This window comes from Micropterus dolomieu, linkage group LG15 (genome assembly GCF_021292245.1).
Source record: "Micropterus dolomieu isolate WLL.071019.BEF.003 ecotype Adirondacks linkage group LG15, ASM2129224v1, whole genome shotgun sequence".
Taxonomy (NCBI): domain Eukaryota; kingdom Metazoa; phylum Chordata; class Actinopteri; order Centrarchiformes; family Centrarchidae; genus Micropterus; species Micropterus dolomieu.
In genome coordinates, this window is record NC_060164.1 from 2,236,139 (window position 1) to 2,248,330 (window position 12,192).

Here is a 12,192-nt window from a genome sequence, read left to right on the forward strand (position 1 = left end):
TCAAATTGTTGCCAAAGTCCGTGTACTCCTTGCCTGATAATCAGACTGAATTTAGTTTTCACTTCAGTATTCATTATACTTTTTCAATCGCTAAAAAAATGGAGGTGTGTGTGTCTGGAACCAGGCTACAGAGTTTTAGCAATAGAGTGTGTTACACCACTGAACACGCACTCCTGGCATTTGCTTTTGTCACAATATTTTAGCTAAAAGGAAGCACTCCTTAGCATCGAATTGTTAGAACAGCCAGAGAAAAAGAATTTGCAGAAAAAGGAGTGACATCTTTAACATCAACCCATCTCCTCTCCGTCCTCACTGCCTTCCTCTACTCCTCATTTGCTCTCTAAACCACCTGAGGGTGGAAACTAGCAGAAAAATGTTTTGTCCATTTTTCATCTTTCTCCATTTCCATCCTTCTCCCTCTGTAACTGTTAAGGCATCAAACGACTGCTTGCTCTTGTTGCCTGTGGTGGTGAAAGGAACACAGCATGTGAATGAAGGGATTTTTCGAACCCCCTTACTTATTCTGTTGACGTCTTTCAGGCTTTTAATTTTCTTCTCGCAAAACTTCCTCCTCTTCCAACTTTGATGCTGCCGGAGATGTCGACACAGCACTAAACAGTCACAGATGGGCTGATGAGGAAGATAAAGAGAAAAGAGGCTGGAGGGTAAGAGGGAGGAGTGAAAGGAATATAGAGGGAGTAGGGGGGGCAGAATGATAAAGAGTGGACAGATAACAAGAGGAGTAGTGCGAGCTGGGTGAAAGAGGATGAACAGAGGTTGAATAGATATTAGGACTAAAAGTATCTGGGTAACTGCTATGGCGACGATAGTGAAACAGAAGGATGGTTAACATCTAAACTGAAACTTGTCCGCAGGGTACACCTTTAACAGCTTCATTTCTAGTCTAACAGAGGACACTTCCTGAAGTGTTCTAAACAGTTATGTTTATATAGAGACTGATAAAACAAGAATTATGGCGGCCGAGGGATGGTTCTAGTTGCTTCAGCTGTAATATAATCGCACAGACATTGTCAACTGAATGACCTTGAGCTATGTTTTGACATGGCTGTGGTAGGTATCACAAATCTGTTTGAAATCTCAATCTCAAAGAATTGGATATACTTTAATGACAACAAGGATCAGAAAGAAAAGCTATACGTTTGATAAATTAACAACATGTGCAATAACATTACAACCAACTGTTTGCAGTGTGATAAGGCAATGTTTCTCTTTATTTCACTTATAGGTAGCACTAAGTTAAGTTGAAAGCTCTACTTTTCTTTATTTGCATATGTGTGCTTTTAAGTCAGACAGTAATGTGGAGATATATATAGAGCTAACTTTCACACCAGCATTTATCACAGCTAAAGTTTGAATCAAAATAATGTAATGAACTTTTGCTTAGAGCTAAACAAAAGAGTTCTGAATTCTGTGTATTTTGTCATCACAAAAAGTGTGGAGGAATACTATTTCAACAATTCAATAAGTCACTTTTACAAATTGAATCAATGTCAATTACTTTGATGTCTCATGCAGATATGCATACAGAAGTATGCAAATGTATGTACAATTATTTATGGGGACAAAATTCACAATGAATGTATTGTTGCAATACATGTACGGACTACGGTCCTCTATTAAATATGTTATTCTTTTACATACGACAATTTCTTCCCAAGGATCTTCTGCAGGACAGCCTCCATATTCTGCTCAAACACACGATGATAAGTGGGTCTGAATGAGACTGCTCTCACGTGGGTAATGCTCCTCCTTGTTCACAAAGCTTGACCAGACGTAGCTTTTTGATTTTTTCCAATGGAATATATGACGCCGCCCATTGAGCTACAAAGAGCTCACGTCTTACATCTTGCACTTTTGAGAGTTTGTTGAAGTCATGAGCTCTTGCGAGCACACTTACTCTTCAGTGACGGTAGGGCTGGACGATACGGCCAAAAATGTTATCACGATAAAATGTTTCATATCTTTCGATATCGATAATTATCAAATCGTTTTAAAGACTGATTTTTGCTCCTGAGTGAAAGTTGAAGAAACCTGATGGTTATTGTGGTTTAAACTCTTTTTTTATGGTCAACACTTGAGGCCAAACAGTGGATCACTTCACAAATCTGAGATAGAACATTCAAAACAATAATGATAAAATCTTTGTCAACAAATATGCATGCGTAAAATATGGTAAAAGCTTTTTTTCAGTCCTTTTTCCTCGACAAATAAACATCTTAATAAAAAAAATTAAGCTAGTTAACAAACTAGCTGGATAGCCAGCTAGCAAAGTGTTACGGCATGTTACCAGTTAGCCTGCCAGGCAAACAAAACTAGCCCCGCAAGCAATAGTGTCTGGTGGAATCGCCAAATTCATTTGTACATGAAAGCTTATGTTAGATTGAAATGGAATAAATAATTATGGTAGTATTAATAAAAATGACAGCATTAATTATGTAAAAGTCAAATCTGTGCGGGTCGGTGTACCCCACTGTAACTGTTAACTCTTCAGTGCCATTAAAATTGCCAGAGAAATCTGTGGTCTCCTGTTAAACAAAAAACAAAAGTGACATTAGTCAGTATCCCTGTAGCGCTTTTGCCGTCCACCGATGTCAGAATACAATATGTCAGTATATGGCAGAAGTTAAGTAGGCTGTCACAGCTGGCTGCAGGAACACACAGAACTTTGCCAAGTACTGTGGACATGGCAGACAGGACATCCCTATGACTAACACAGGCAAATAAGGTTGAAAATCAGCAAAGTCTTCCTCCAGGGTGACTGTGCCGCTCCCTTGTGACATTTTTAGGCCAATCACTGGGTCATCACAGAGGGTTTGCAAGATGCACTCTGATGTCTTGTTGATTCCAGTAACATTGAAATAATGTGCGGTGTACGTACACACACACACACACACACACACACACACACACACACACCTGGCAGAACAATGAGCTTATGCTGCATGGCCAATGGAAATTGAGTGGATGCACTCATGTACTCCACTGTGAACAGTACCGCAAGCTGTCCATTACAAAAGAACACGCTTCTCTCCATTGCTGTCACACACATGAAAACAAATAAAAATCCAGCACTTCAAAGTCTTATATTCAACGGTACGGCTACACGCTAAGGCTTTTTGAATGCTTTCCATTTGGTTTGAGGATACAAAAATATTTTTCTTTCTAAACACAGTAGGCCTATCTGGACCATCAAAGGGAAGAGGACAGAGTATCATTTCAAACATTTCCATATCAGTGCCAAAAAAACACCTTAGTTGGAGTATTCATACCAAAACAATGCGCTTTTCAAATTCTAATTGGTAAGTATAAACACGTTTTTCATATATGTTTTTGTTCATTTAAGGGCTGACTGTGTAGGTTTTAAAAGAAGAAATACAAATTTGTAAGTAGAGATACTTACAAATGAAAAGTTGACAAGTAATTACACACTCTTGATCAGTTAAAACATTTAAGGGGTTTTGTTGTTACAACTTTCCTTTGTCTGGTATTATCAGTATCTGGAAAATCATGTAATGCAGGTTTAAAGCAACTGACTGGAGAGAACATTGGATTAATTAAGATCAAATCAACATGCCACTGATTGCAACTTACACTTACTTGGCTTGTTTGATCAAAGTATTGCTTTTATCCAGTAAGCCAAACTTCTCACATATGTTAATTGTTCAATGTTATCTCAATCCCTCCAAAAGGAGGTCGGGCTGTGTAAAGTACAGATAAAATTGTGATTTAAATGTGGCAATATCTCACGAAAGAATAAGTACACAAGATGAAGAATTATCAAGCAGGTGCCCTCACCCAGTACTTATCCATTTCCAACAGTAAACTGGTACTCCCAGCCCGACACTAGAACCTACGATGATAACACTTATGGTGAAACATGTGGAATGCAGTCAAAATGTGTCATTAGCATCAATTCGGGTTAAATGCGTTTTTCTTGGACAACCAGAATAGGAATGATCATTTCTACATACTGCATGCATTTAATCCAATTGCATCATTCTGCATCAATCGTGTTAAGATTATTAAAACTGACCAACTCCAGTTTTCAACTACTATCCAATATCATGCAAACATACAAATGCATGATGATGTAACTACAGTGAAAAGGCATGCAGTAGAGACACAGTTTCTTTTCTGTAAGTGCTCAAAAAATAAGTCAGACCAGCTCATTCCAACACACACACACACACACACACACGCTATAGCTCAGGGTTACTGTAGCCCACCCTCTCCTCTTCTTTCTCCATCTGCACCAAACTGCTTAAAGTGATAATGAGTTGTTTTTAATAATTAATTTGCATATAAAAGCCGAGCCGTCTGTGTGGGTGGCAGAAACAGATCCTAGATCACAGTCTGGCTTCTGGCAACGCTTCAGAGAAAGCCCGAGAAAACAGAGAGAGAGAGAGGCAGGAGGCGAGAGGAAAAAAGAAAAGGACAAACTGAGGAACAGAACGGAGAAGAGAATGAAGGAAACAAGAAGAGAGACAATGAGAGGAAGGAACAGAGAGATGAAATAAAGATGTGCCAGAGAAAGACTGCTGTGAACAAGACATTTTGCATTAATCTAACACATTTGATGCTTATGTTTGAGAGTGTCATTTTCCTGCAACATTTTTTTAATGCTGCTCTGTTTGTGTGTACCTTCCTTTCAGTTTGTAGCAATGCCAGTGTGTGGCTGAAAGATACGGCACTGGTCTTCTTCAATCACAACAAAGAACCTGCACATGGACAACATGTTTTAGCATCTGTGTGTGTGTGTGTGTGTGTGGCTGTGACAACAGTCGGTTAGTGATTAACCAAATATAATCTGTCACTAAATGAATTTTTTTGACATTTATACAATAATCTGAAGGCCCACACAAATTAAGACTTAGGGCGAGTGCATATTAATTAGCTGTTGTCTCGTACCCTTCTATTTGATCTCATATGCATGACCTCGTCGTCTAGCCGTCTTGCCATATCGCTACATAGTTTAGCCTAATAAAAAATGTCATGGCAGCTGAGTGTCTGAAGTTTCTTTAAAAAGACCAGCAATTGTGATGGGGTTGATAAACGAGGTGAAAAAAGAGGAATTGACGCAGTGGAGGGTGAAGGACAAGCAAGTCGTACTGGTAACATTGACACGAACCGTCGCGCGGCGCTGCATGCATTCCGGTCACTAGCCGATTGATCGGTGCACCTCTAGTTATTTAAGTGATCTTTTTCATGTACCGTAGATCTTGTTAAAATACGAAGTAGACATCCAAGTTATGTGTAGATTCAAACAGAGCTTAGTTTGAACATAGTGTGGGAGGATGCAAAATTTTTATAGAATAATTATTAAATATAGCATAAGTTGCAACATCATAACTTTTGCCTGCTGGAGCAAACACTATGAGCCTGATTTACTAAAGGTCAGCTTGAGTAAAAATGTGTGCAAACTTGATATCACCAGCAAATTAAAGGGGCATTATGTAGTTTCCAGCGGTCACTAGCGGTGCGGTTTTAAGATTGCAACCAGGCATGTGCTCGTACGTGTGCTCGCTTGAACTCACGAGCGAGCATAATCCGAAACACAACCACTTTCACACAGAAATCCTGAAATAAACGCAGAAACACCAGCATGCAGGCTGTGGCTTTTCACTGAAACATGTTCAGGTTCTGTTATTTCACCGTTCCCGTCTCAGAGGCAGATCAACACCGGCTCCGTAATGTTACTTCATTCAGCGCAGCCAGCCGCATATCAGCACAATTCTACCGGAAAAAAGGCAGAGTGACAGAAGCTAAAGGCAGGCAGGGAGACTGCTTCACACAATAAACTGGAAACTCAGGTAAACCCCCACTGCAACGTTACAGTAATAGTTTCATCAGCTGCAGGTTGAACTAATTCATGCTCGTTACATGATCACGGTACATTTACTGCATTTAGCCGACGTGCTACATCGTTAGCTCGCCTGCAGCTTTCAGTAACTATCTTTATTATCAGTGTATCTTTCACTAGAGGCTCAGCAATATGAGCACAGCTACATGCTTTGGATGATAATGAAACGGGTAGTGAGCTGGACTGAATATTATAACGAGATTGTGTCACTTTATAATAATTAGACCACTGTAAGTAAATTTAGTGTAGTGTCAGTGGATGGCTCTACCTCTGGGTTGTATATTATGTGGGTCACGTTAGTTACAGCGACTGAGAGGTGGAGAAGCTGTGTACCTGAGTATCGGTAAAAGGCAATAAATCTAAATCGAACGTTACGAAGCAAACAGCGGCAGGTCCGAGCTTATGTAGCATTAGCTGGCTGCTCCTGGCTGCATCACTATAGGATAGGACATTTGCTTTTTACCGTTTCTTGTTGGCTTTGACACTTCGACATAATATCTGTGGTACACAGGATCGTAATATGGGTCGCGTTAGTTGGTGAATTAATGTGGAAAGCGATCGGATAACATTAGCAACTGCTCGGTGTTAGCCGGCGAGCTAACGTGACTTTCTCTGTGTTTGATGGGCTTCAGCACATGAACCTTTATTGTTATGGTGTTAGTGGGCTGCAGGTCGTTAGCTGCAGTCTGAGAGAGGCTCGGGAGCGCGCACAGAGCTGAATCCGACCAGGAGACCTCACATTAAAAACAGAATAGTGGCTGATGCAAGCAACAGAGAAAACAGGTGTGTGCTTAATTTCTAAGTGAGTTTTGAGCCCATTTACAATAAGGCATTTATTAAAATCAAAAACTTAAATATAGTTACATATAGCCCCTTTAACACGTATGCTGATCTACTAACGGTGTGCACGCAGAATGACGTCTTTCAAAAGTGCAAGATAGCACCTGTTGTTCATTTAGTACTTTTGCCTTAATGAATATGCAATTTGGGGTGTTTATTTACTACACACAATGTGATTTAACAAACGTAAATGCAATTTCATGCGAGTGCAACAGCATCTGTATTTAATACATTTGAAAGGAAGGTGCAAACCGCCAAGTGGTTGGCTGCTGTTATTGTTGTGAGAAGGAGACACAGAGAAATTAACAATATTAGATAATATATTCTATAGGCTACTCAATATATAGAAATAAGATTTTTATCAAATATTTTATTTATTCGATGGAATATATCAATTGAATTTGTATTTTTTTTGTATTTTCCTTTAGCTTTGGCAATACTGTTGTATTAACATTCATGCCAATAAAGCACATTTCGTTTCGACCTGACTTCTTTTCTCCGTGAGATGGAAGAATTTAGAAAGGCGCTGCAGAGAGCCCCCAGCTGCACTGGAGCATGGATCAAGTGTAAAATTCATCCAGCCACAGGGAACGATCACTAACTGTTCACAGCGTGCCGGTCGTAATAGCGACACAACTCATTGTAGGTACCGGAGCGGGAATGGGGCGTACAGGGCCAGGGACAGGAGATTGCGGGGCGACCGGGCTCGGTGCGGACGGTCGGTGATTGTTCCCTCTGGCTGGATGAAGCGCAATCTGCTGGCATTTCCTCGCATCTGGGTCATTCCAGCATACCGTAGCTGTTTCTGCTGGGGTTTCCCAAAGCAGTTTTTCAGGTGTGCTGTCCCAAGTACTTAGTGCAATCTCAGGCAGGATGTGCAGGTACATACGATTTCCACACGTGCAATATTTTAGAATGCACACGCAATTTACTACTCTTTATTTGGGAGTAAATCAAGCCCTATGTTTTTTTAGAAAGCAAAAGTAATAACAGGCAGAGGAGGGAGGAGCCCAGGAGCAGAGAGGTGGAGAGACTGGGCAGGTGATGGGTGAGGAGGGGGTCCACACAAGCCACAGAGCAGGGTAGTGGGGACTCAGTTTACCCTGTTATATTATATTACATAATAATATACCAGGGCCAGAACATTTATTTTTATGATGCACTAACATGAAATAGGAATTACAGCTCGCACCACTTGACTGCCTATAACAAAAACATGATACACATGATAACGTACTGACTTAGGCAGTATTTGTAAAAACAAAAAACAAAACAGTTTTGAATAATGTTTGAATTATGAAATAATGAGCCGTTTTTTTAAAAGACAAAGTGTTAATAGTATACAATGGTTTTTTTTACTGCTATTTTTTCCTTTTTGTTTCTCGTCAGTAATATCTTTATCTTCCATATTATCCAAACACTGCACTAGATGAAACTTCGCTCTCTGCAACAATGTTTTGATTAAGATCGAATTATTTTTTTGTAGCGTAAGTAGAGACGGAGCAACAGATCAAAGTGTGGAGTTTCATGGGAACTTGTTTGTTACAAAGTTGCACTTAGTGTTCACTTTACACTCCGCTAGCTCAGCTAGTGCAACAAGCTGCTGGAGTTCAAAACAATAACTGCAATATGAATTGCAATTGTTCAACTCAACCTTACATACAGTACAGCCAGGGCCATTGTGTCAAATTGGTAGCGAGTGTAATTGTCAGGAACACAGCACACTGATTCACACACATTTTGTTGAGCGTTGACACTGCCTTGCAAAGCAGTATAGAAGCAACCCACTCACTGAAACACTTAAAAACTCACACCTCACACACAGATAATCTTCCTGGAAACACGACAGGGCAATGTGTGCCCACCCACCCACACACACCTACACAATCCCATCCTTTCTCTCCCATCTTCCACACAAAAGAAAATTCTCCACTTACTGATAAAGACCTGTATCAGAAGATGACAGTATTTTTGAAAAGGTTATCCTCTTAGTGTGTGTGCCAACTCCTGGTATCAGATCCAATAAGTTGTTTGGGCTGAAATCAGGGTTGAAAGGGATTTCATTGCCTTTCCACACATTTAAGCTTCGAAAACATCACCCGTGTGAAAGATTAAAGTGCAGGAAGGTCAGTGACTGTAAAAATACGAACTTTACAGGCTTGATGAATGAAAGACACAGATACTGAAAGCCAACCATGAGGCCTTGGCACAGACCAGTCAGTGCTGGAACTCATTCAAATGTATTGTGTAAGGAAAAGATGCCAAATATGATAAGTAGCGCATTTGAACTTTTCACACCACAGCAGCCAAAAGCAGGCACACACTCTTTAATGCAGTTTCTAGCCTTTTAGCTTTCATTTTCAGTTTCTCGCCAAAAGGAAAGAGATGGGAGATGGGAAAATATTTGATCATTACAATGAGTTTTTAACTGGTTATGAAACGGTCTAACGTTAGCCAGTTGAAAGGGAGCAGGAGAAGATTAATATTTAAAGAATTATATTTGTGACGTTATATTTTGTGATTATAACTAAAACTGGGGCTGGATCAGCAAAGACAAAAAGAAAATAACTACCCCCCCCCCAAAAAATAAATAAATAAAAATAAAAATAAAATAAAAAGGTATAAGGGACAGTGATAAAGCACAGGCGAAAACATGAGTCAGCCTTGGTTGGTCATTCAGCAGATCGCAGAAATCCTGGGATTTGAAAGGATTCAAAACCAATTTTAAATTGGACCTCTTCCTCCTAGACAGTTATGTAATATGTCTATTTTTATTTGGCTATGTACAGTCAATGGAGGACTGTGTTCGTAACTGTAACTTTCTCAACAAAATTACTATTACCATTTAACTAGATCTGTTGCTTATAGGCTTAAATGTAACCTAAGTGTATCGAAGTTTACTTTGTTTCACCATCATCATAATACAGTTACTAATCTTACATAGCCACATGGATACAAAACCTAATCTCTATGCATCCTGACAACAGCTTTTTTTTTTTTTTTTTAAAGAAAATGGCATTAAAAAATAGGTTGCTTCTTTCTTTCACTCGCTTCTAAAACAAATTCATGGGCTAGCCAGATCAAGATTCATTTGTCCACAGGGGTCTCCTAAAATAAAAGCCTTTGTGTGCAGATTTCACAACTGTTAAAACCCTTGGCAGACTTAACACAAAAAGGGAAAACCTAAGTGTGCTTAAGCTACTGAAAATTTGTCAGGCATTAAACAGCCTTATATCAAACATATGCAATAAACGGCAATTAATGCACATGTTCTTGAAATGGCCTCCACATGGTTAACAATAACTTAGACCGACAGGCCAAAAGTCATAATGGAAAAAAAACAGGAAGTGATGTTGATACTCACTGGAGCTGTAGCCTGGGCCTCCTCGTCGTAGTACTTTTTCCTTTCATACTTGTCCCGGATGAAGACCTCCACTGCTCTGAGGGTTAGAATTAAGGACTGAAATACTGCACAAAAATGTCCAAACATCCATTATGCACACAAGACACAAGACACCTTGTCTGAAAGTGGGTTTTAAAGCAAATCCTATCAGTATAACTAGAACTTCCAATCTTAAGAATCTAGGTCAGGTTACATTACTTACGCCCAAATTTCAAAGTCTTTAATTTACTGGTGCAAAAACCTTTGACTTTGGGGTTATACAATATCATATAATCACATGGTCTCCAGTACCTCTCTGTACACTGTCTGCAAAAAATGCCCCAAATTAATTGAGAGACATTCTAGAGATGGATTATATCTCTTTGCCTAATTGTATCGATGCCATTACTAATATTGTTCAGTCAAAGTGATGGATCAGTAAATTATAACAATAGTGGTTTCATTAACAACCAATATTTGGGTGGTCGGCGCGCACACACACACACACACACACACACACACACACACACACACACACACACACTCAACCTCACACCCCCAAACTCCAACTCACACACTCTCAAACATACGGCGCCAGTACAACCAGGCACTACATCGGCGCTAATCCCGACTCTCTTATCTCCCTATTTCAGCAGCAATGCTTCTGTGGGGTCGAGTATTAGACTTCAAAAGATTGAAAAATGATGACCACCCGCGCAAGTCGAGCTACGAGATAGGCTGCAAGAGGCAGGCTGCTGGAGCTGCATCTCAAGAACAGCACTTATTTATTCCTGTTGAGTAGAAACAGTAGAACATGCAGGATGCTACACTATAATACTCGGAATGGCACTACAGTGTAGCGGATAAATGTGTACCAAATCACATGGTGGTTATGTGCGCATGACAAAAAAAAAAATAGCAGTGTTAGATGAAGACAGATGGTACACCACTGAAGGACCTACAAAACACACCAGACCACTGAGACTGATATATGGGCCCATTGCTGACCTTTGACATAAATCATATCCGGTTCAGTCAGTGCTGTCCAACTCTCAACATTATAGTGGCTATCAGTGAGAAGACTTAGCATATAGATGCCTTTACACTGCATTAGTACGAAATGGTGAGGTAGCTACTGTAGGTACACTGGAGATAAGAACATTTCCACAATGCAAGAGTGTGTAAAAAGCTGCACAAGTGCCAATGCCACAGTTAAACGTCATCATACACTTTTCAGTAAACCACACGCAGATTCATGGAGGTCAGCAATTGAAAGGCCCATGTTGTGAAGATACTAAAAAGTTTAAAAGGCTTTGCATGACATTTCATAAAAGTGAAGTGAAGCCATTCAGTGAGAGACAACATTTGGGATTTGTTAAATAACGTGCTGCACAAGGAGTTGCAATGCGGGACCACTGGTACTGGAAGTGTTTTTCCACATTTTATGTTCCCATTTTCAGTGTTACTGAACAAAAGAAACGTGGGACTGTTTGTTATAGCCACCAGATTTTATTTTTTCAGCTTTGTTTCTGAGAAACCGAGTTTTGACCGTAAATTTGGCATGGCAGACCACTATACAATACCCATGAGATATGAGCCATTGCCATGCAGAAGAGGCCGTCAGGTATTCAGTTGAATATATCCACAATTGAATTTAAAAGTGAACTGATTCAAGAAGCAGACTGTGTTTTTAATGAATGGATGTTCCTTGCCGAGATGCAAGTTCAAGTCATAGTTACTGTCGTGCCAGCTTCTTATCAAATAACGAGACATTTTTCTAATGCAGTTGTAAACCCTTGGTACTGATGATTAAACTCGGAGAGCTTCACGCTAATACAAGCCTTAGAAGCACACTGTGAGTCACGTAACACTGTCTATGGGGAAAATGAATGGGACTTCTTGAACCAGCCTAAAACATTTCCTTACATTTTGCAATGCTACAGAATCATTTGGGGTTTATTGTATAGAAGCTGGTCATTACTGATCCTTTAACAATTTTGTGTTATGGTCAAATGAGCATCCATGTCTGCCATAGTTTCATTAGCTAATGTCAAAACCAATGGGCCCCATTCTGTATTTTTGTTTTTTT

The 12,192-nt window shown here is 39.8% G+C and overlaps 1 protein-coding gene across 1 annotated transcript in view; it reads right to left on the reverse strand.

Moving 5' to 3' along the window:
• LOC123984461 (stromal membrane-associated protein 1-like) overlaps window positions 1–12,192 on the reverse strand; it is an 80,594-nt gene that overhangs the window by 42,853 nt on the left and 25,549 nt on the right. Inside the window, exon 4 of the mRNA XM_046071374.1 lies at window positions 10,086–10,161. Within this exon, the coding sequence (XP_045927330.1) occupies window positions 10,086–10,161 (76 nt within the window). The remainder of the gene's footprint in view (window positions 1–10,085; window positions 10,162–12,192) is intronic.